The sequence below is a fragment of the Hemicordylus capensis genome, chromosome 6 (assembly GCF_027244095.1).
Source record: "Hemicordylus capensis ecotype Gifberg chromosome 6, rHemCap1.1.pri, whole genome shotgun sequence".
Lineage (NCBI taxonomy): Eukaryota > Metazoa > Chordata > Lepidosauria > Squamata > Cordylidae > Hemicordylus > Hemicordylus capensis.
Genome location: NC_069662.1, coordinates 21,348,302 through 21,373,219, shown reverse-complemented (window position 1 = coordinate 21,373,219; position 24,918 = coordinate 21,348,302). Strand labels below are relative to the sequence as shown.

The 24,918-nt window shown below is 46.2% G+C and overlaps 1 protein-coding gene across 1 annotated transcript; it reads right to left on the bottom strand.

The window, feature by feature from the left end:
- Positions 1 to 476: 476 nt before the first annotated feature.
- LOC128331890 (immunoglobulin superfamily member 1-like) lies at positions 477 to 20,911 on the bottom strand. The gene is made up of 7 exons (XM_053265883.1): positions 20,778 to 20,911; positions 20,352 to 20,387; positions 11,086 to 11,385; positions 7,935 to 8,225; positions 4,935 to 5,048; positions 2,451 to 2,503; positions 477 to 1,521 (listed from the first exon to the last, which is right to left on the bottom strand). Exons 1-7 carry the CDS (start codon positions 20,824 to 20,826, stop codon positions 1,369 to 1,371), a joined length of 996 nt encoding a protein of 331 aa, XP_053121858.1. The 5' UTR covers positions 20,827 to 20,911; the 3' UTR covers positions 477 to 1,368.
- Between the last annotated feature and the right edge of the window lie 4,007 nt (positions 20,912 to 24,918).

The window sequence follows — 24,918 nt, the reverse complement described above, 5'->3', positions numbered from 1 at the left end:
TTCTATCTTGTGTGTATTAATAAGTAATTGGCAAGAGAAGAAAACCACACGATCTTAATGAAATGGAAGGGGGAAAGATGAAAGAATCCCATTACTTATTAATACCATTACTTAAAAATATCAGTAATGAATTCTACCTCTCCACTTTAGTCATTGTGATCACCCTGTCAGCTTTCTAAACATGACCAAACTTTCAGCATCCCCTTTATTTTTCTATACCTTACTCCCACCCCATGGAGATAATAGCTTCTTCATGCACTTGTAGAATAAGTGATGGTTTGGGGGGGGGGCTTTTTTACTGGATGAGTTGTCTATTCAAAGACTTTGACACTGCTCATAGGGCAGCTGTGAAATATTCAAATTATTAGCGGCTGCTAATTGGGGGAAATCTAGGTGTGCACACTCCTTGAGTATTGGGTTTTCCTTGATACTGTTTTCCCCTCCAACAGCTCAAAATGTATTCCGTCAGAGTCCAGCAGAGGGTGGTGTGACTTTAATAAAATGCCACTAAAGATCTTTCATCAGTTGATGAAGACGTTTTTCACCTGCATCTACACTTCTGATTCTGATGGAGACGGGAAACACAATCCATCCAGTGTGTTATACAATAATCACCAAGGATGAAATACCACCTATAATCCAGTATCCTGTTACACACAGTGGCCCACCAGATGCCTCTTAGAAGCCCACTTAGATATCCTTAGCTGAGGGTATGCCCTCTTTCTTGCTATTGCTCCCCTGCAGCTGGTATTTAGAGGCGTCTTGCCTCTGAGGCTGGAGGTAGCCCATGGGTCCAAGTATACTATGTCAACCGGATCACCTTTATCCACATGCCTGTTGGCCCTCTCAAAGAACTCCCAAAGGTGAGTGAGGCAAGACTTGCCCTTCCAGAAGCCATGCTGGTTCTCCTTCAGCCAGGCCTGTTCTTCGATATGTTTTTGTCCTTGTGTATGCTTTCCATCAATTTACCTGGCACACAAGTTAAGCTAACTGGTCTGTAGTTTCCTGGATGCTGGCTAGGTGGGAAGTGGGGCGGGGGGAGTCTAAAGCATGACGTGTATGAGAGAAATAAAGTTCTTGAGTCTGTGGATGCAATAACTACTGTACATCCTGCAGTCCTAATTTGGGTGGCGCTAGCCACAGTGGCTGCCACAATCACTGTTCCCTGGAACATTTGTCAGCCTTTGTGGCTGCCAGGTGGCTCCATACGTCACCTGGTTTACCCTTCCATTTCCCATGTGGTTGGCACATAATTAGGCAGAGGAAATGTGGACTTTGCATGTATTGAACCAGCCTTAAGATGTGTGTCTGTAGAACTCAGGGGTACTCCAAGGTCCCAGGAGTGCCCGCATCCCTGAGAAGTTCTGCCTATTGATCTTTCCTGGTACTGTTGTTGGCCACTGCTGCATAGACACAGGACTCGGGGAGTGTGTCAGGGTTTGCTGTCTGTTTGGTTTTCGATGAGTAGTGGTTCAGTGTAGCATAGGCTATTCCTTCAGTATCATCTTCAACTTCTTGGGTCTACAGGAAACAAAAAAAGAGAGCTGGGGTGCAATCCGGCTGACACTTCCCCCAGAGGAATTGCAATGGAAACCCAAGGTTGCTCTGAATCAGGGCTGCACAACTTTAGTCCTTCTGCAGATGTTGGACTACATCTCCCATCGGCCCTGATTTGGCCACTGTGGCTGGGGATGATGGGAGCTGTAGTCCGAAAACTGCCCTGCTTGGAAACAATGAATGACAGATTTAGAACAGGGCGGAGGGACTAATGGAGCTGCCAAGGGGTCACCTGAAGAATGGCCCTTGGCCCCCCATCCCCTCTATCATTCAATGTAGCCTGCTGCTTAAGAATAAAATGGTCAAGCAGGACCACACGGTGTTGTGCCAAAGCTATCATGTCATTCAAGCTATCACTGCATCCCATCCCAGTGCAGTCCTCATTAACATTTCTGGTATTGAATTTAATTGCTTCCCACTCGAATAGCCAGTGCTGTGCCTGCAGGACTTTAACCATAGAGATGCATGGATAGAGAGGCTACTCTACATCCCACCATAGAGAACTGTGGCCAACAGGGCTTTAGCAGACATTGCAGGCTATGTCTTTCCATTTCTATAGCCACTTGGTATATTAACGTGTGTGTGTTGGCTGTCATACAGTGCAATGTTCCATGCACGATGCAACTTAACACTTGCGAGTCATGCAAGTGCACCCTTGCGCAAGCCCCAAAATCACACAAACAGTTGCACAACTGTGCGGCCATTGAAAATAATGGCTGCATTGTCAGACAACTGCAGTTTTGCAGTTGTAGCACATGTGCAGGAGTGCACTTGCGCAACTGCATGAGCATCATGTTGCAATGCACAGGTAGCATTACTCAGTATGTCAGCCAGAGCTATAGGCAGGGGGGACTAGTGGTGTCAAGGATGTTTGTTCCTGGGAAGTCACTTACCATGTCGGTTTCTTTCATTGGCAGATGTTGGGTTCTTTCACTGGCAGTGGAGCCTGCAGACCAGAAAGACTCCATGAGATTCTTCACCCAGTTTGTTTCAAATCAGAGATGCTACTCCCCTCCCCCACCCCGTGTGTTCTAATCCTGAGAATATTGTCTTGCAGAGGGAAACCTCTTGCTTCATATCTGTTCGGCTGTATATTAGTCAACATTAGAAATGTTCTGCACCAGATCACCCAACTGCATTTATGTATCCTAAAAAGTAAGCCAAACAGCCACCTAATGGCGCAGTGGGGAAATGACTTGATTAGCAAGCCAGAGGTTGCTAGTTTGAATCCCTGCTAGTATGTTTCCCAGACTATGGGAAACATCTATATCGGGCAGGAGCGATATAGGAAGATGCTGAAAGGCATCATCTCATACTGCGCAGGGGATGGCAATGGTAAACCCTTCCTTTATTCTACCAAAGACAACCACAGGGCTCTGTGGTCACCAGGAGTCAACACCGACTCCACTGATGGCACACTTCACCTTAACATATCTATCTATATATTTACTTCTCCTAGGCGTACCCGTCGCTAATCCCATGTGTGGCAGCTCTCGCGAGAGTTCGCAAGCAACTGCCGATTAGCGATGGGGATGGGGAGAAAATAGGGCTGGCAGCAGCAGGCGGTGGTGGGCCCGGCCACAGGGAATTGGCAGGTGGGAGGAGGTGGCGGGCTGGCTTTTTGGCTGGTCTGCAGCCAGAAACTGTGAGCGGGCAGGCAGGCTGGGGTGGGGGGGTGGGGTGGGGAGGAGAGAAGCGGGCTGCTCCAGCCAGTGGGTGGCTGGCAGAAGCAGGTGGCAGTGGGTGCAGCAGGCAGAGGTGGGATGGCCACCGGGAATTGGCGGGCCGGCGGGAGAAGCAGGCCGCTCCTGCCAGCGGCCGGCTGGCCCAGAGGAGGTGGCAGGCCGACATTCCAGCCGGCCCACCAGCCAGAAACCACGGGTGGGGGAGAAGCGGGCCGGGCGGGGAGGGAAGAAGTGGGCCTGGTGGGCCAGTGGAGGTGCAGATGTTCTGTGCCTGGCCCAGCTAGTAGATCTTCATTTACCCAAAAGGAAGAGGACTCTGAATTTAAGACGATTCCTCCAATTCCAAAAACAAAACAAAACTTTGAAAAAGCCTAGTCTTGGGTTCATACAAATACAATATTTACTGCAGAATAAAAAACAACAACTTTGGTTTAATAGAAAAGATCCATAGAAGTTCACTCACACACCAAAAAAGATTGGAATTGTAAATTAAGGCATCCACCTTAACTTCCATGTTATGGAAGCAGGAAACATTCTATGGTGTCATACGTTCCCCTTGCTTACCATTTAGCCTGCATCTTCTCCTGATTTTTTACTCCCAATCCTTTCCCTCTGCAGATAGGGGGAATACCGAAGCTCAGGGTACTACAGGGAGAGTGACTCTCCACCAATAGACTGCCCAAATGCTTTCTGCTAGGCATTCATTTGGATTACAGGTATGACTTATTTTAGTAGTGACAGGCTGTATAATGGGGAAGGGCAAAAGTGGTAGACAGAGGATGAGGTGGCCAATGGGCCTAGTGGCTGACAACACTGGCACAGCGGCATGAGAGTGCTAGTGCGCTAAAGCAAGAGCAGTGCAATCGCAAAAGTGCAATAGGCATCCACTGAAATTAATGGCTGTCCGTTGTGCAACTCTCGCAGTTAGTTCAAAAGGGCTCTTGCACAACTGCATGAACATTATGTTGTGATTTGCATGTAATGTGGCACCGCATGTCAGCCAGTTTCTGCATCATTATGAGGTCATGGGCAAATCAGCAAGAGAAAGGTGGAACGAAGCCCTTTGTTTATGAGTAAACATGCGTGGAACTGGTCTTTGCAACAGGCTGGCTGTGTTTCGAACGAATGGATCACATCTTTAGAACATATAGATATATGTGTATGTTCTGATGATACTTGAGTCCTTTCTTTACTGGGTTTAGTTTTGGTTAAATCCCTGCAAGATTGTGCTCTCCTGTCTTAAGATAAGCATTTGCAAGAGGTTGCTTGTCAGAATCAGGATATTAGGATTTAAAAGCATATTGTATGAAACATGGATATAGCATTGACCTGTGCTTGTTCTTTCAACAAAAGAGGAAGATTGAGGTGGAAAGACCAAGGGCAAGTGCGGGAATCTGAGGAAGGAAGCACTACGCAGGGCACCCAACCCTGCTCCCTGACGGTGAGAATTTCTGCTCCTCCCACCCCTTCAGTATTTCGACATTTTCCAAACACTTTCAAGTCTATATTTTTTTAAATGTAGACTCTGCACTTGAAGCTGCTTCTTGTTTCCCAGAAAGCTCTTTGCACTCTGCCAGGGACCCAACTTGCATGTGCGAGCAAGACCTCGCCCGTGAAATGTAGCTTCTGCAGCAGGATTTGTACCATCTCAATTGTGCCTGCTTATCACAACCTATCCAGAGGTCCACTTACTCTTTCTCCTTTTTCTGTTCAATATGAAGAGCAGGAACAGCAGGAGGAGAACCAGGACAAGAAGGCCCACGGCACAGCCAACCCATGTGATTATGTCACGAGAACGATCCGTATCTGGAAAATCAGAGATCTCTTGAGTTGGAGGCGCACTGCTGATGCTTTGTCTTGCTACGCCCAGACAGACTTTGAGCCCTTTCTCACGATCGTGTGAATGGGCTTGGCGGTGGGTGATGGGGAAGGCTGCAGAAGCTTGCCTTCCCCACAGATGATCATGGTGCCAGGCCTGGGCGTGCAGATCGTGCACCCAGACATTTTGCTGCTGCCCCAAGCAGTGCAGTGGTGTGTGGGGCTGGACACTGGAGTTCTCACGATGCACCATGGAAGTGCATGGAGCATTGTGGGGATTCCTCCAGTGAAAGCCAGGAGCCCGCTCCTGTGTCAACGCCAGCTGGGAGCAAGCAGCGCTGGCACACGAGCAGTTAGCCTGGGTTAAGGGTGCGCTTGCCCCCGGCTAACCAGCTGGCTTCCTAGGTGGGTTTGCCGCTGAGCTGCTGCCGGGAGCCATGCAGCTCCTGGCGGTTCTTGTGGGCAGCCAAGCCCAGGCTTAGCTGCCCTAGCCCACAGCCTCAGTGCCCCAAGGCTAAAGCCAAATGAAGTCTCTCTCATTCACACTCTATCTCTCTATCGCTTGCATACACATTTTAAACTATATTCTACTGAGTCAGACCTTTGGTCCATCTAGCTCACTATGGTCTGCACTGACTGGCAGCAGCTCTCCATAAGGTTTCCGAGAAGAGTTTTCTCCAGCCCTACCTGGAGAAGCTGCCGGGGACCGAACTAGGCACTTTCTGCATGCAAAGCAGATGCTCTGCCGCTGAGCTCCAGCCCCATCCTCCAAATATGCACCAGAATATGACACAGGAGGCTGCCTATTACCGAGTGAGACCCTTGGTCCGTCTCGCTCTTCTACCCTGACCAGCAGCGGCTTTCCAGGGTTTCCAGGTGGGTGTTTTGCACAACCCTACCTGGGGTGCTGGGGATTGAACCTGGGACCTTCCACATGCAGCACAGCGGAGCTGCCACTGAACGACAGCCTCTCCCCTTGTCAAAAGGCAGCAGCAGTGGGGAGAATGAGAGCAGCTGGACAATGGAGGCTGCTGCCCCCCTCCCCCGGAGGTATTGGCAAGGCTTGGGGGTGGGAGGATGAAGGAGAGCTGCTCCCTGGAGTGATGTACATGCTGGGGAGAAGGGAACGGGGGGGGGATTCCACTCCATGTGACATGGGGTTGAGGCAAGGTTGGGGGCAAAGTTTGGCTTGGGCTAGGCCTGTTGCTAAAGGAAGAAAAGTGCCAATTAGGAGCTTTGAGGTAGAGGTGTGTGTGTGTGTGTGTGTGTGTGTGTGTGTGTGTGTGTGATTTTCCTCGACAGCAGCAGGGGGAGAAAATATGGGCTTCCAGGGGAGGTCAAGAGACATGTTATGTCCAAGTCCTGTTAGTGAAGGCCAGAGGCATGAGCCCTATTCAGACAATGGGACTGTTCTCACATGCAGCCTAACCCAGGCTAGGGAAGCCCAGAACCGCCAGGAACAGGCTGGACAGGCTGCACAGAACCGCCAGGAACAGGCCCAATCCCAGTGGGGCAGTGACATCTAGCCCCAGGGGCGTAGCCACCATTGGGCAACCAGGTTCAAAGAACCCAGGCTGCTGCCCCTCAGGGGCCGTGCCTCGCGGCCTCGACATGTCCCCCACATCTGACGTCGGATGCGGGGGGGGGGGGGCTGGTTTAGCTCCTGACCGGGGCTGCGTGGCCCTGTTCAGGAGTTAAATGTCCATCGCTGCACTCGCAGCGCGGCCAGGAGGGGCTCTCCCTGCCTAAGGCAGGGAAGTGCCGCTCCTGGCCATGCGGAGAACGCAGTGCTGGCCTGAATCTAACTCCCAAATGGGGCTGTGTGGCCCCGTTCAGGAACCAGGCCACGCCCCACGCATCTGACATCAGACGTAAGGGGCAGGGCCAGTGGGCCGCAGAGGCTGCTGGACACGGGCCGCCACTGGTCTGGCTCCGCTACTGTCTAGCCCGGCTTATTAGCCCAGCTTTTAGCCTGGGTTAATGGTACCAACGTGCCTTTAGTCCAGGATCATGTGTCTCCTGGGGCTTCATTTAGCCCAAGGAGAGACAGAGATAGGCGCCTAGAGTGCCCATCTCCTGGGGTGCATTGTGGGATCCCTAGAAGTTGGGAAGTGTTGTCCGAACCTCTGGAGCTCTGCACTGCCTAGTGCAGCAGAGGATCATCTGGGAGTGAGGTTCATGCTCCCAGCAATGACACATGGATCATTGTGGAGGGGGCAAGGTAAGCTTTGTGCAGCCTTTCCCCCACCCGCCTGCTCTCCTGCATGCCCGGTCGTGCAAATGGCCCCATTATCTTGTATGTACTTATTGGTGTCTGTACACACATACAAGTTTTTGAATGAACAACTTACAGGCACTTATTTTAAAAGAGAATGTTGGTACAGGCCCCGCTGCAATGCAGGATACAGACAGGAAGTGTATGTAACCTGTCTTTTCTGTATCACATGTGCATAACTGTATGTGCGTACAGGTCTGTCTGAACTGTGCACAGACCGTACATGTGGGATCAGTGAGCATAAAGGAGATGGCTAGGACCCCCCACCCCCCTCGATGGATCAAAAAGACTTCCTTATTAGAATGTGCAGGAAATCAAGTAAGATAAATATTTTTAAATGTCACTCCCTTGGAGTGGGATACCCTTTGAGATGTGAATGAATGCCTTTTTACCTCTTTGTACATAACAATCCTGTCCCAGCCCACCTCTGCCTGGCAAAGGGTCCTATGGAATGGTTTGCTGGCACAGAAGCAGTGGTGCCACTGGGGAGGCTGCTACAGCTTCCATGTCCACAGCAGTGATGCTGCAGTGAATCATGTCAGCCAGTATGACTAATTAGAGAGTTATGACCAGGACATAATAAATACCCAATAGCACACCTGATACCAAAAGCTCCAGGGGGTCACTGTGGACTAAGAACCCAGAAGGTCTTGTCGTCAATGCATAGCTGCAGGTATAGTTCCCTTGGTGCTCCCAGTTGACGTTGCTGATGAAAAATTCACCCACGTTCCTGTCATTCTCCATGGGCCATTTTGCTGCTGGGTCTCCATCCTTATGGAGATAGAACTTGGCAGGTCCACCTTGAATTTCACAATGGATCTTGACTTGTCCTCCAAGGGCAACAGACCCAGTGGGGCTCTTTGAAATGGTAGGTCTGGTCAATTTGGGATCTGTGCACAAAAGGAATCAAGAAATGAGATAGTGACCGTCACAAGATGCTGTCCTCTCCTCAGCCACAGGCTGGGTGGCTTATTAGGCACATTGTCTTCCCTGCCAAATGTCAACGTTGGGGGCAAATTGCTGCTTCGGAGGGATGCTTTTTGTTGGGACATTGCCATGGACATTGTCTCAGTTCTTGGTGTGGGGCATGCTTGCATATATTTGAATGTGCCTGTATACTGGCTTGGGGGTGGAGTCACTGTGTTTGTCTCCTCCTCACTTGCTGTCTTGAATTTCAGACTGAGAGGTTCTCCCTCTTTCTGCACAAGAGGCTGTTAGCTTGTTTATTGTTTTCTTAGCCTATGCTTTTAATTTGTAATAAATATCAAACTCTTGTTTCTCAGTTAAAGTTGGCTTCCTGTTCAATAACTTACAGTATAGATAAGTAATTTCTCTCCAACCTATTTTGGCAGGAAAACAGGGTGGGGGAATTCCTCCTGCTCCCAGCCAGGGGTCGAGCCACCAGTGAGTGAACAGGTTCAAAGAACCCAGGCTGCCGCCCCTCAGGGTCCACGCCTCGCTTCTCAGACACCACCTCCGTCTGATGTCAGATGCAGGGGTGTGTGATTTTGCTGCCAAGTGGGACCGCGTGGCCCCTTTTGGGAGCCTAATCAGCTGGAGTGGCTCTCCCTGCCTTTTAAAGGCAGGGAGAGCCACTCCTGGCCACACTGAAAACACAGCACTGGCCGATTTAGCTCCCAAAGCACAGCCCCATCTGGGAGCTAAATCACGCCCCGCGTCTGACATCAGATGCAGGGGACGTGGCTAAATGACCCCTGCATCTGATGTCAGATGCAGGGTGCAGGGCTAGGGGAGCCGCGGTGGCAAAACCCGGGCCACCGCTGACCTCCCTCCATGCTTGCTCCCAGCATTTCCCTCTGCTGCAGCACTGTTCATGTGGATGTGTTGTGCGGCAGAGGGGAGGATGGTGGTTGCTCATTTGCCAGGGCAGGCAGGTGAGCTCCTGTCTTCCCAGCAGTCTACTCACCCTCCCCAGTGAGGTCGTGTGCACAACCTCAATCAGTTGAAAAGGAGCATCTTATTGATTCCTCGTAATCTTATTTTCTGTAATTATATTTATCCTTACACTGTGAGATTGAGAGCTGAGCAGTCAAGTGATAGTATTTGATGGTTTCTGAGACAAAATGAGGATAGATAAATATTCCCTGCCCTCAAAATTTTAGCTGCTAATATTTTATATGGGGCTGGAATATAGTGTCATGGGTCACACATTCTGGAAACTATTTAGGATACAATTTAAATGCTGAGCTTCAGATAGGATTCCTTCATTCTGAATCCTTATTTCCAAGTCTGAGAGTTACCTGTTGAAATGAGCATGCATATTCACATATTTAATTTCTGGATTACAAAACAATCAAGCAAGAAAACAAGCAACCAACCAATCGAACAAAGAAACAGAAGCCATGGGATCAAAGTTTACACTCCATTCTGAAAAGTATTTCTTGGTAGAAATCTTAACTTCAGTGCAATCATATGCATTTTTATTCAAAAATACTTTTGTGATACTTCTCTTAGTAGCAAAAATTCAGTTAAAGAACAGATTAAAAGGTACATTTACACTATCTATCAATATAAAACATGCTAAAGATTCCCCAATGACATTATATGACCAAGAATGCTATGTATCCATCCTTACCAGATCACCAAATCAGGGTAGCTTAGATTCACTTGTAATTTCAGGATGGTAGGTGTAAGAAAATCATTTTTTAAACTTAAGACCCTGCATCTGTGGCAGAAATATTGTCAAAGACATTCTGTTCTACACAAACACTTGCAAAGTTTGCTTGTTGAATAGTACCATTGGTATAATCTGCAAAAATTATAATAATTACATGTCCACCAGTAATAAAATAAATGTAATTTGTGGCTGTAGATCTGGGGGTGGGGGGGATTGGCAGTGTATATAACCATGTGATCACCATAATGATACCCATTATGAAAACCTGACATTTTATTTCTTACTTGATTTTGTGGCAAACATACTTTGCAATAACCTATGGTTTGAACAAATAAGTGGCATTCTATTCTAGTGTAGCCAAAATAAAGTGCTGGTGTGATGCAGTGGTTTAGAGTGCCAGGCTAGGACCTGGGGAAACCAGGGTTCAAATCCATACAGCTCATTATATGATCTCAGACACTACCTCTCACCCTAACCTACCTCACAGGGCTGTTGTGAAGAAAACAGGGAGGGGCAAGAACTGCATATATATCACTCTGATTTCACTGGAGGAAGCATGGGATTAAAATGTAATAATAGAATGTTTCATGCAATAATGAAAGAAATGTAATATTACATTCATGTCTGCTAAAGCAGGGATCGTGACTGCTTGGACAGAGCCCTTTGTGCTGGATGCAGGGGAGCGCTGTTCAGGCATCCCCATAAATGTGCGTATGTTGGAAGTCTGAGCCTTTTACATTTATCTTATTACATATATCCAAATTTCTTCTAATATTTTGTATATTGTTGTTTAGAATTGTCTCAGAAGAAGAGCCTTTTTGGTTCAATATTGTAAGCCAATAAACCCGTTGAAAATGTACTAACAAAAGGACATACTGAATAAATCTGTTGCAATTCATCAGTACCTTTGGGAGTCCATCTCTCTTGTTCTCTGTTTCCAGTCTGAGTCTGGTCCCAAGCCTGTGCGTCCTATACAGAGAACAAACGCCTGGAAAGGACTATACTGGGGAAGAAAGCCTCTTTTATATCCAAAGTCCACACTTGTCAATGTGTGTTTCCTCCATTTGGTTTACAGATGTGGAAAACACAAAACCCAGGTTAGTGAGCCTCACCTGTTATGTTGATGTGTACATGGTTACTGTAAGGTGACCATTGTTGACAATGGTATAATTTTAAGCAATATGTACACTGGTAGGTCCCGCCATCTTTTGGTCTGGCATTGATAATATGAAATATAACTCCATTTTTTTCTGCATCCTTTCTACCCAATTCTTTGATAGAAGCTCCTTCTTCTTTTACTAGAGCAAATGTCACATTGTGGAATTCACTCCTACAGTGGATGCTGACATTTCCCCCCACAGCGACCACCACACTGGGAGTCACTGAGATGAAAGGCTCGGCATGAAATTGTCCTGGATATGAGAGAGAGAGAACAAGATTAACTGTTGGAAGCTGGAGCACCTGTGACATTCTTACACAGTAAATTGGGAAACATTTGTATGCTGAGGAAGACCAAATCTGCATGCAAGGATAAATTTCCACAGAATAGTAATTTGTCTATTACTATTATTAGCTGGTCTTGTGGTAGCAAGCATGACTTGTCCCCATAGCTAAGCAGGGTCCACCCTGGTTGCATTTGAATGGGAGACCACATGTGAGCACTGCAAGATCTTCCCCTCAGGGGATGGAGCCACTCTGGGAAGAGCAGAAGGTTCCAAGTTCCCTCCCTGGCAGTGGCAGCATCTCCAAGATAGGGCTGAGAGAGATTCCTGTCTGCAACCTTGGAGAAGCCGCTGCCAGGTCTGTATAGACAATACTGAGCTAGATAGGCCAATGCTTTAGGCCAATTCATGTCCCTGCTTTAGCGGACATGAATGTAATATTACATTTCTTACATTATTGCATGGAACATTTTATTATTACATTTTAATCCCATGCTTCCTCCAGTGAAATCAGAGTGATATATATGCAGTTCTTGCCCCTCCCTGTTTTCTTCACAACAGCCCTGTGAGGTAGGTTAGGGTGAGAGGTAGTCTGGCCTAAGATTATATAATGAGCTGTATGGATTTGAACCCTGGTTTTCCCAGGTCCTAGTCTGGCACTCTAAACCACTGCATCACACCAGCACTTTATTTTGGCTACACTGGAATAGAATGCCACTTATTTGTTCAAACCATAGGTTATTGCAAAGTATGTTTGCAACAAAATCAAGTAAGAAACAAAATGTCAGGTTTTCATAATGGGTATCATTATGGTGATCACATGGTTATCATATACACTGCCAATCCCCCCCACCCCCCCACCATATACTCAGTATATGGCAGCTTCCTATGTTCTTCCTATGTTCCTATGTCTCTGCATTCAGCAATGGAGCACATATTTGTTAGCTTACTCCAGGGGTGCTCCCTGACTAGATACCTTCGCAGTCCTGAGTCATTGTTTTGCTGCAATTATCTAGAAGAATTATAACATTGGTTCACCACAAATACTTAATATAGTCTTTTATCATCCAGCAATATCCTTTGCTGTGACAATGGAACAGTGGCGTAGGGAGGGCTTAGGTGGCCTGTGGGCTCACTGGCAGCCTTCCCATTGTGGGGCGCTCCCTACCCCAGTGGTGGCCTCCCCTGGCAGTGGTGATGGTGGAGGTGCGGTTGCTGCCAGAGCCTCCTCGTTGCCTGTGACAGCAGCGGCATGCTCCTACTGCCCGCACTCCGGCTAGCTCTGACCCTGAGGCAGCTGGGAATGAAGAGCAGATGTCGGCCGTGATTCCCAGCCATCTCAGGGTCAGAACACCGATCAGCTGGGAAGTAGCAGCAGGCTGCCGGAGCACCACATGCCACTGGGAATGGACAGCATGATGCATCGTGGGGAGGAGCACAGTGGCGGGAAGCAGCAGGAGTGTCTGGGGGGGCAACTGGGGGGCAACTGGCAAGTGAGGTGGCTCCGGAAGCAGAGTGACATGTGCTGGTCACAGACAGCTCCTCCATTCTTTGTTTTAATTGACAAATGATCCAATATCAGGAGCATGCAGAGTTCTCAAGTTAGGGGAGGAGACCTATCCTACCTTAATTATGATTGTGTGAACAAGCCTAGTTTCATTCAACAGAGGTCCTTCCTTTCTTTTAACAGAAAGCCTGATGTCCCCAAGCCTAACTTACTGTGTATAGTTTGCATGTAATCTGCTATGAAGCCAGAGGGGGGCGCTGTAGTACTGGTTGGGCTAGCTAGGAGCTAGTACTCAGTACTGGTTGGTCTAGCTAGGAGTTTCTATTCTCCTTTCTGTCCCTGTCCCTGTGTGTGAGTCAGCAAGTTCTGTACTGATCTCTAAGCATTTGTCTCGCAACTGTAAAACTGTCTTAAACTTTGCACTGGTATTTGTTCTGAAAACCACATGGACAGCTCACATTCTGCAACAGTAGGAAGCTGGCTGGTGGCTAGGGATGGGCCTGGACCGGTCCGGAGGCCATTCTAAAGGCCTCTGGACTGGTCCGGACCTGGCCAGTTTGGTTTGGGTGGGGTGGGGTTCCTTTAAGGGCGGGGGAGGGTTTACTTACCCCTCCCACCGCTTTCCCCCCTCCAGTGCACATATTCTATGTAGTAATTGGGGCGGCAGGATACCTCCCTGCCGCCCCCTCTCCCACTTCAGTGCAAAAGGCTGCACGGAGCCTTTTGCGCACGCGCACGTCACGTGCGGGTTTCACGTCTCCCCGACGTGCATGCGTGTGTGTGTGTGTGTGTGTCTGCGGTTCCGTGCACACCTCTATTGGTGGCTACATAAGAACAGCCCTGCTGGATCAGGCTCAAGGCCCATCTAGTCCAGCATCCTGTTTCACACAGTGGCTCACTAGATGCTGCTGGAAGCCTACAGGCAGGAGTTGAGGGCCTGCCCTCTCTCCTGCTGTTGCTCCCCTGCAACTGGGACTCAGAGGCATCCTGCCTTTGAGGCTGGAGGTGGCCTATAGCCCTCCGACTAGTAACCAATAATAGACCTCTCCTCCATTAAGTTATCAAACTCCTCTTAAAGCCATCCAGGTTGTTGGCTGTCACCACAATGTGCATCACTTACACTTTCCAACATTGAACCGCATTTGCCACTTTGTCACCCACTCACCCAGTTTGGAGAGATCCTTTTGGAGCTCCTCACCATTCTTTTTGGATTTCACTATCCAAAAGAGTTGGGCATCATCTGCAAATTTAGGCACCTCGTTGCTTACCCCTACTTCTAGATCATTTATGAATAAATTAAAAAGCACCGGCCCCAGTACAGATTTACTTCTTACTTACCTCCATTGTGAAAACTCTCCATTTATACCTACCCTCTGTTTCCTTTCTTTCAACCCGTTAGCAATCCACACATGTACTTGTCCCTTTATTCCATGACAGCTAAGTTTCCTCAGGAGTCTTTGATGAGGAACTTTGTCAAAAGCTTTTTGGAAGTCCAGGTAGACTATGTCAACTGGATCACTGCATCAAAAGTCCCTTCTGGCACCCCCCACTTCAGTATTGGTGTGCACGCATCAGCATACATACTCTAGCCACACCCATCTGTGTCAAAGGCAGATGCAGAGAACATGGCCAATATCGGGAGTGGCCCTGTGGTTCCACATGAGGTCTGACTTAGGGGTGTGTATGAAACCGGTATACCCGGTTCAGTTCGAGTCTGAACCAGACTCAAATGGAACTGGGAATGTTTGGTTCTGCCCACCACCGAACATACCACCTGGTTCGGCTTGAATTTTAGCTGGTCTGGGATTCTAACATTGTGTGTGTGTGTGTGTGTGTGCGCGCGCACGCATGCACGCACACACACACACAAGACTCACTGCCTCAGGGGGTGCTGCTGAGGCCACGGGGTGGGTGTGTATCCGGTGATTTTCCCTCCCCCCACTGGCCTCCCCCAAGTCTCCAATTGGCCCAGTTCAGGCTGTTTTAGTCTGTGTGTGGCCCGTTCTGGTCCTCTTTGTGCTGGCAGTGACCATTTTGGAGGCCGCTGCACATGCACAATAGCCATCTGAGTAGCCAGCCCAGGCCACACAGATGGCCAGTGCACATGCGTGGCAGCTTTCCAAATGGCCACGCCAGCATGAAGAGGCCAAGAACGGAGAACTCATGGACTGAAACGGCCCGAAACAGGCCAACTGGAGACCGAGGGGAGGCTGGTGGGGGAGAGGGGAAATTGCTGGAGATCCCCCACAACACCCCTGGATCAGTTCCATTTTGTGACTCATGCAGAGGCGTATCTAGGGAAAATAGCATCTAGGGCAAACACTGAAATTGCGCCCCCTGTCCAAGCATCTGACACCCATCTTTCAGATAACTTTACCATAATATCAGCTGAAAAATACAAGTCAGGCTCGTTAATCATTTAATATTTCAAAAACTATTTTAGCAGTGGACTTAGCCAGATCAAAAAATGCTGGAAAACTACAAATTTCAGTATGCTGGGGTTCATGAAATACCCAAATACTATGTGGAGGTGTACTTGGAAAACTAAACAGAAGTGCCTGTCTAATTCTCTACTATGTATTGTAGCATCACCATTACATAAGTTTTAAAAAATCAATGGAGAATTTGACTTTTCCCAGATACTCTGTAAATAATTAAAAGATATGCAGAGTAAACTGTGTCACTGCTTGGAATATATTCTAGTCTTTCAGAAAGGCAGTTAAAATGAGAGAAAGAGAGCAAGAAACTCCCAGTGGGCCTTAATATTAAGGATTTCACACTGATTCAAAGACAAATTCACCATTAATAGCCATATTAGCAAGACATCACATTTAACTCACTTATCACAAGAAGCAAAGTAAGAGCAAATGAATACAATCCTAGCTCATAAGCATCAGCTCAATATTCACAAGCCCTGACTCTCTGTACATAGTGCCAATCTGAATATGTGTACAGTGACTTATATTATATATTATTATTTTTTTACCTAAAGGCTGGGGGGTCTGCAAAGGTTCCTCCTCCCCCCCACTGGCCTCTAGGGCCTCGCAGGGACCATTTGAGCATGTGCAGTGGCCATTTTTAAAAATCTTTTTTTTAAATGGCCACTGAAAACAAAATGCCCACCGCGTATGCTCAAATGGCCTCTGCAAGGCCTGGCATGACCTAGGGCCTCACAGAGGCCATTTGAGCATGCACGGTGGCCATTTTGTTTTTGGCAGCCACTTTTTTTAAAAAATTAATTTTACAAAATGGCGCCCCCTTCAAGTGGTGCCCAGGGCACGTGCCCTGCCTGCCCTACCCCTAGATATGCCCCTACACTCATGAGCATGTGTACAAGCTGCTTGGAGCGGTGGGGCCTACTACCTGTTCTCTTGACCCTTGCCCGATATGGCTTATACTATCTGGCAGGGAGGTTGTTGTAGAAGGCCTAGTAGAGATCATAAATGCTTCTCTGAGGGAGGGCAGGATATCTCCTTGCCTTAAGGAGGCAATTATTAGACTGCTTTTGAAGAAGCCTGCGTTGGATCCCTCAGAGTCAAGCAAATATAGACCTGTCTCCAACCTTCTGTGGTTGGACACGGTAACTGAGAGGATGGTGGCCTCACAATTCCAGGCAGTCCTGGATGAAAATGATTATCTAGACCCATTTCAGATTGGCTTCCGGGCTGGCTATGGGGTGGAGACTGCCTTGGTTGGCCTGATGGATGATCTCCAATTGGGAATTGATGGAGGAAGTGTGACTCTGTTGGTCCTTTTGGACCTCTCGGTAGCTTTCGATACTATCAACCATAGTATCCTTCTGAAGCATCTGAGGGGGTTGGGGGGTGGGAGGCACTGCTTTGCAGTGGCTGCACTCCTATCTCTTTGGCAGATTCCAGATGGTGTCCCTTGAGGACTGTTCTTCAAAATCTGAACTTCGGTATGTTGTCCCTCAGGGCTCTGTATTATCTCCAATGTTGTTTAACATCTATATGAAACTGCTGAGAGAGATCATGTGGAGATTTGGTGCAGGGTGTTGTCAGTATGCTGATAACACCCAAATATTTTTCTCCATGTCAACGTCATCAAGAGAAGGCATAACCTCCCTAAATGTCTGCCTGGAGGCGGTGATGGGCTGGATGAGAGATAGCACGCTGAGACTGAATCCAGATAATACATAGGTACTAATTGTGTGGGGTCGGAACTCAGGAGATGATTTTGATCTGCCTGTTCTGGATGGGGTCACACTTCCCCAGAAGGAACAGGTACGCAGTCTGGGGCTGCTTCTGGACACAAACCTCTCCATGGTGTCCCAGGTTGAGGTAGTGGCCAGAGGTGCCTTTTGTGAGCTTTCACTGATACGCCAGCTGTGTCCATTTATTGAGATAGATGACCTCAGAACAGTAGTACATCTGCTGGTCACTTCCAGACTTGACTACTGCAATGTGCTCTATGTAATCCAGAAACTGCAGTTAGTCTAGAATGCGGCAGCCAGGTTGATCTCTGTGTCATCTCGGAGAGAGCATATAACTCCTATCTTAAAAGATCTACACTGGTTGCTAATAAGTTTCCATCCATGCAAAATACAAGGTTTTGGTTATAACCTATAAAGCCCTAAACAGCTTGGGCCTTGGGTTTTTAAGAGAATGCCTTCTTCGCTATAAACCACACCGCCCATTGAGATCATCAGGAGAGTTTCATCTGCAGGTGCCACCAACTCGTCTGGTGGCTACTTGGGGACGAGCCTTCTCGGTCGCTGCCCCAAGGCTTTGGAACACACTCCCTGCTGAAATAAGAGCCTCCCTATCTCTTACAACTTTTTAAAAGGCAATCAAGACACATTTGTTCACCCCCAGGCTTTTAATTAGTTTTAATAATTTTTAAAAATTTGATGATTATTAATTATTTGTTTTAATAATGTTTTAATAATTTGATAAATATAATTAAATAATAATTTGATGATTTTTAATAGTTTTAACATTTTAAATTGTAATGTTTCAACCTTTTTATTTGTTGTTTTTATTTAAAAGACACATTTTGGGCTGGATACAAATATGTTAAATAAAAAATAAATAAAAATAAAGTAAATAAAAATGCTTAAAAGTGGGAAGGGGGCGGGGAGAAATAAGAGTAGAACTGCACAGCATCTTGCTCTCCAGGGCTCCAGAAATGCTCCCCAAGCCCCCAAATCAGCTGAATATTCAGCCAAAAAAAAAAAGTTTTGTTTTTTTTTTAATGAAAGAGACTCATAATGGCTCTGGTCTCTTAAATGGCAGCTGGAATTGACACTGGAGGTCATTTCTGGCCGTTCTGCAACCGTGAATTTTGGCCAATTTTGTCACCGCAGATCAAGAAAACTGGTCTCTAGAACCTGTCCGCAGATATGCGAAACTGCAGGTGATGAGGTGCTTTTCTGTAGTTCCAGAAAAGCACCAGAACCACGTTCCTGTAAAGACAACCTTTCCTTGGCTATCTTTTCTCCTGATATGTCCTATTTGATATTATATGATGCTGGTCCATGGAAGGTAGAAATCCAGCAAGTGCAACTTTCCCCATCACTGCATTTTTGTGCTGCTGGGGAAGTGCTACACCCTTTAAGTTCTGGCATTAAGAGCAAAGAAGCAGATCTGCCAGATGATTTTTAAAGCAGGCAGCAAACCGACGTATTCCCCATCCCCTTCTGGTGCCCCTCTTGCAGCCAGTTCCGTCCACACTTACTGCAGTGGGACTACTTCTGGGTAAAAAATGGGTGCAGAGGACCAGGCTGTTCTCTTACCAAGGCTGGGACATTGTTCATACTTAAGTGAGAAAAAGCCCCTATTAAACTTTTTAGGATGTTAATGTATTATTGTATAGATGTAATTGTATCCACAGATGGTATATGTTTTCTGTTTTGGTCTAAGACCATAAATAAAATTTGAACTTGCACTTATGTGAGAAAAAGCCCCTATTAAACTCCAGTAACCTATTTCTTAGTAAACTTGGAGAAGGTGGAGCTGTGATTCTGTGCACACTTATTCAAGAGTAAATCCCATTGAACACAGTGGGACTTACTTCTGAGTAATGCATCAGATTGTTCTGAAACTGAAGCAGAAGGAAGGCTGAGTTCTTAATCACCCTTACCCTAGGGAGCTCAGAGCTCCACAAAGAGGACAACCTCCTCATTCACTCACTACACCCCCAGCCTTTGAGCGGTAAGTGCCCAGCCTGGCCATGCTCCATGGCCCCATTAAACTGTGGGTCACGGCTTGACCCCACTACTCGGAGGGCCCAATCCTGTCTCCAATCCTCAGGGTGTGTATTCTGCTGGAGATGCAGCTCCTGATGGCATCAACTGTTGGCACCAGCAACCCTATTGACCACAATGGGCATTAGGGGTAGAGAAAGCTGGTAAGGGCATTCCCATCTGAGCATGCTTTCTCTACTCTGATTGTCCTTTGTTAGATGTATAGTCTCAGGTTTTGTTCTCTCATCTGAGAGAGAAACTTTCATCTTCTCCTCTTCCCTTCTTCCTGTATGTAGCTAGCAATGAGGGATGTAGGTCTCAATCTATCTCCCTAATGGATTTCCTAAATAAACTACTTTATTTGGAACTTTAACTCCATTTCTCCAGACAACATTAATTAGCAGCGCTCCCTTACCTGTGCAGTTCCGCTGTAGCTGGGGCAGAAAAAGAAATCTCCCCTCCTGAGCTCTCTAACATATTCTTTAAATAAGTGGGCACAATTGTTGCTCTGCCCTGGAAGTGTTTCTGCAACCCTTCAGCCTGAATTGGTCATAGTTGCTTCATTTTGGACAGAATCAAGCATCAGTGTTTGAACTGGGCTGAATTTCTTTTGGAACAAATTGGCAGCAAAAGCTTCGCCTAGCTTTAATAACTGGATTAAATGTTAGAAAAATAACCACAGATCAGGTCTGGCAAAAGACACGAATGGAACACAGAGAAATTATGAAGTGCAATGGGCTAGCAAGGATATCATGAACATGTTCGGTAGAAAGTGAGTGAACAAAGGTGGGAATTCTGGATAATGGCTTGTGTAGAAGAACTCTGACAGTCCTATAGGTTGGTTTGAGGCAAAGGAGAATGGGGATCCTACACTTTGAATAAAGATAGAACACAGGGCAACTTTGGCAGCTGCCAATTGTCATGCAGGGATAAAAAAAATGCGTGAGGTAGCCCATGGAAGTGACTTCTTATTTTGGTTCCACCCATTAGTCTCAGTATAAATACGCTTTTGTCATCTACTACTACTACTACTACTACTGATATTTATATACCGCACTTCAACCAAAGTTTTCAAAGTGATTTACACAGAAAGTTAAATAATACATAAATAAGATTGTCCCCTGTCCCCAATGGACTCACAATCTAAAAAGAAACATAAGGCAGATACCAGCAACAGCCAATGGAGGGATACTGTGCTGGGGTTGGATAGGGACTGACACTCACCTCTACATGTCCACCACTGTCCAGTCAGCCACCACCCTGGAAAGGAAATGATTCCATTAGTGTCAAGATATGAATCGATCCTGGGTACCTGATCCTTCCACTCCTTCCTGGGTCCCTGTTCTTTCCTCCCATTGCACAACCTCTGGTCCTTCCAAAGGTAAAGTGTGCCGTCAAGTCAGTGTCGATTCCTGGTAGCCACAGAGCCATGTGGTTTCCTTGGGTAGGATACAGGAGGGGTTTACCATTGCCTCCTCCCGCGCAACATGAGATGATGCCTTTCAGCATTTTCCTATATCACTGCTGCCCAATATAGGTGTTTCCCATAGTCTGGGAAACATACCAGCGGGGATTCAAACCGGCAACCTCTGGCTTGCTCGTCAAGTCATTTCCCCGTTGCACTACTACTCTTCAATACATGATACCAACCGAGAAAGAGGATGTTGAAAGAAAGCCCCATGGCGGCTTGTGTACTCATGCCTGTAGAACAAGTCTTCTGTGTCTTCCTAGCTAGCTCTTCTATCCTCTGAACGAAGATCTCATCCGAGGGCTGCAGCTTCTGAGATACGATACAGCTTTGTGGCATAGTTCTTCCCCATCGGGTAGAATTTGTTTGTGATCTGACAGTGCAGTTGACCGTCTGACAAACCACATCCTTTTTACGATGCAGCCAAAGCATGCCAAAACCAGAGGAGGGAAACAGCTTTCAAAATCCCACTTTTTAAAAACTATTTTTAATTAGCTAAAAAAAATTGCATACATTGTTTTTATTCCAAATACTACATTTGGAAAAGTAAAAAACAAAATATGAGAAGAGCAAATATCAACAATAATACAAGAATAATGCAAAGGTAATGCTTAGTCTCATGTGGTAGTGGTGATGTTTTTTTAAAAAACAATTTTTTAAAATGAATTTGTCATCTGACTGTCTTCCCTCTTTGATTCTCACAAAGTTAGTCAGTTTTCCTGAACTTGCCAAGATCTTGCTTGGCCATTCTGACAAACTGACATTTCCCCAATACTTGCTAATCATTAACCTAACGGTGGTTAATGGATGTTCTTCCGGTCTTCCACAGGACCCATTGATCTTAAGTTATAAAAAGGAAAGGACAGTGGATCCAAAAGTAAATTGAAGTCAGTTCACCTGATTTCTATTTATGTAAAATATCTGGACAGTTCCAAAAATAGGGAGCGAATTTGCTCCTACATTTATAGCAAATGTAAATTTGCTCTGAGATTGAATTATACATAAGTAACATATTGTGATAATTACATGAGATGTAACTACAGTGGTATATTACAGATGTGTGACTCAATCAAAAAGCAGTGTAACATCAGCTTATAAAAACTTTCCTTCAAGGTCACGTTCTGTGCGATACAGACTTTTAGAAGAATATTCTCTGATACATTTAACAGAATGGGTAGAATAATTCTCCAAAATATTCTCTCGTAGGTGAAATAATGCAGGAGAATATTCTTAGAGAATCTGTTAATTCCCTAAATTATCCCTGATTCCTAATTGATTTAAATACTCATGCCAAATTTGTAAAAGTTGGAACCATGGAACTTGATTGTGCCACATGACTTGACCGATGGATTTGGAAACAAGTTCATGGCTCCATCTTATGCTTCTAATGCTGGTGAATTCATGCTCTGTCCAGAATTGTATATTGCCCAACATTTCACTCCAACTATTAGAATAGATATGGGAAAATGCTGAAAGGCATAATCTCATACTGCCCCAGAGATGGCAGTGGTAAATCCCTCGTGTATTCTAATGGAAAGGTCCTGAAATCCGCATCTGTGATGTGGTGAAGGTTCAGCACAGATTAGCTCCAGCCTGTGTCTTTGGAATTTCCGCAGACAAAAGGGAGGCCTTATCATCATCAGTACTGGAGCTGAGGCAATCCGCTTTCATTGAAAGGGCAGGAACCTCAGAGCGAGAGGGTATTTTGGATCCTTCCTCATCTGTAGGCACTGGAATAGATTTCTCTAGGATGGGGGCTGGGGAGGAACAGTTCACTTACCCGTTTCCGGCATTAATGTTAGCTCAGTTACCAAAGCCAACCACAAACAGATGCCTGCAAAACAGGGAACCTAAACCCCAGAAAAGTGTAAAACTAGAACTAAATATTCTTTGACAATCTGCTGGCCTTTTGTGGCACCAAAAAGGGTATGTCTGAGGTGAGTGGTCTTGCCCTGCCTAATATTAGGCTCAGCCCTTCACTGAAGAGGGGTTACTTAGTGAGGAGAATAATCCAGACGTGGCAGGGTATATGTCTTCCTTTCTTTGCCATGAATGATAAATGCAGACTCTGTTTTCTATGTATGTGTAAAGAGGAACTCCTCACAGGACTAGCAGTTGTGTTTGCTTCTCTTCCTGTTTGAAGAGATGAATCATAAAATGAAAAAACTGTGACTTCTTCTAAATGACATAGCTTGGATCCAGCTGGTTAGATGGCATGTTTAAGAGTTACTAAAACCAGAACTCTCTGTCCTGATTGGTTCCCCCCTATTTTCTCCTCCCCTGCATGACTTTTCCTGTGCTAGGCTTAGCCACTGGTGACCACCATCCCCGCCCCCCAGAAGCCCCCTCAGAAGGATGCAATGTCACAGCATAGTGTCACTCCAGGGGCATTCTGGGAGAGGGTAGAGAAAGGTGACCATACTGAAAGGAATGCCACCTCCTCCAAGTTAGAGGGCGGAGAAGTGTGTAATGTGATGAATTGCTTTAGCATGTTTGCAGGTTGACTTCTCTGTTGGTTTGGGTTTTTTTGGCCAGTGGAGTTTGTACCCATAATTTTTAGGCCTCAAAATTTGCTGATTTATCTCCTGCTTTATCATCAGATGAGTCCTTCCCTCTTGAATACAGTACAACTATTTTCTGCTTTGGACTCCTCGGTTCTGTTAATGATGGCAATGCATATGGAGAAAATAAAGTTTAGAAGTCAGTCTTTAGTTTGATGCTTCAGCAACATTTTTATACGGTTAATTAATGAAGCAACAGGAACAATGAAAACATGGAGACAGAGATGACGACAACCCCAAACTACTGTTGAATATGTGACGCTGGTGGTAATGAGCAGACATGAGTTAAAGACATGCGTCTGAGGCACTGCTTTGCGGTGGTTCCGCTCCTACCTCCTTGGGCAGGTTCTAGATGGTATCCCTTGGAGACTGCTCTTCTTCAAAATCTGAACTTTTGTATGGTGTGCCTCAGGGCTCCATATGTGACACTGGTGTTAATGACCAGACATGAGTTAAATAACAACACAATAAACTACCTCTGGGTTTATTAGTCCTGTTGCTGCTGCTGCCGTCTATCTATGTTTCTGCTTCTTTCTGACATTTTAAATGTCTGTTTCCTTTTCTAGTTTTTGCTTTCTCATCAGTTACTTTGGCTGTGTACTGAAGCACAAAACATGAGCAGTGAGTCTGCTGGGGGAAAAAACCCGCTTGCTACATACATATGGATTTCCCATCAGGATCAACTTCAAGGGAACCAGAACTTCTTGTTTCTACAGGTCTTAGAGAGAGAGCACTGATTATGTAACTTGGGTGCTTCCTCATGGAACTTCAACTGCCCCCCTCTTTTTTTTTTTTTTTACACTATACAAGGTGTACTTTAAACAGTAAAGTAACATTTTAAAAGGCAGATTGTCAACCTGAAGCAGGGAGAAATAGAAAATGCAGAGTACTGGATTAGGGATGTGCGAACCAGTTCAATGGTTCGGGGGTTCGATGGTTCAGTTTGGGGGTTCGATGGTTCGGGGTCGAACCAAACCCCCCAGTTCCGTCCAGACTGGGACCGAACCCCCCTCTAGACTCTTTGGGGGGCTTCCTAAAGGCTGTGGGGGGTCCATGAAGGTTCCCCCTCCCCCTATCGGCCACGGTAATCATTGCTGTGGCCCGTTTGTGCATGCATGGTGGCCATTTTTTAAAAAGAATTTTTTTTAAAAAAAATGGCCACCGTGCATGTGCAAATGGCCTCTGTGAGGCCCCGGAAAAACTAATTAATTGGGTGAGGGTTTGAGAGAGAGGACAACTAGATGACAGACAGAATTGGTTAAATTCATTCTGGAACAATAACGTACAAGATAAAGCACTGTTTTATTTGGTACAATCAGTGTTATATTGTGATTCTTGATTGTGTTTTGTTTTTCTTTTTGAATTGAACTGTTATTTTTGGTATAAGAACAATTTAATGACTTTCAGTTATCAAATAAAATAAAATTTGGGGAATTTTTTTTAACAAAGGGATTTTGAGTGCATATTTGTTTATTTTATTTGTTTCTTGCATTTAGACAGTATACTGCCTTATATACAAATCTCTGGGTGGTTTATAGATTAAAACCATAAACAGCAATTAAAACTTTAAGTCATTTAAAACAATTTAAAATAATGGTCCAAAAAACGCACTGCTGCAGGCTACTTGCCCAGAAGGAGCAGCCAGCAGCGGCAGGAGCAGTGGTGGGAGGTGGCAAGGAAAGCAAGTGTGTGGCCAGGTAGGTGACAGAGACTGTCCACCCACCTGCTAGGAGGTGCCTGCCCACACAGGTGAAGGGGGAGG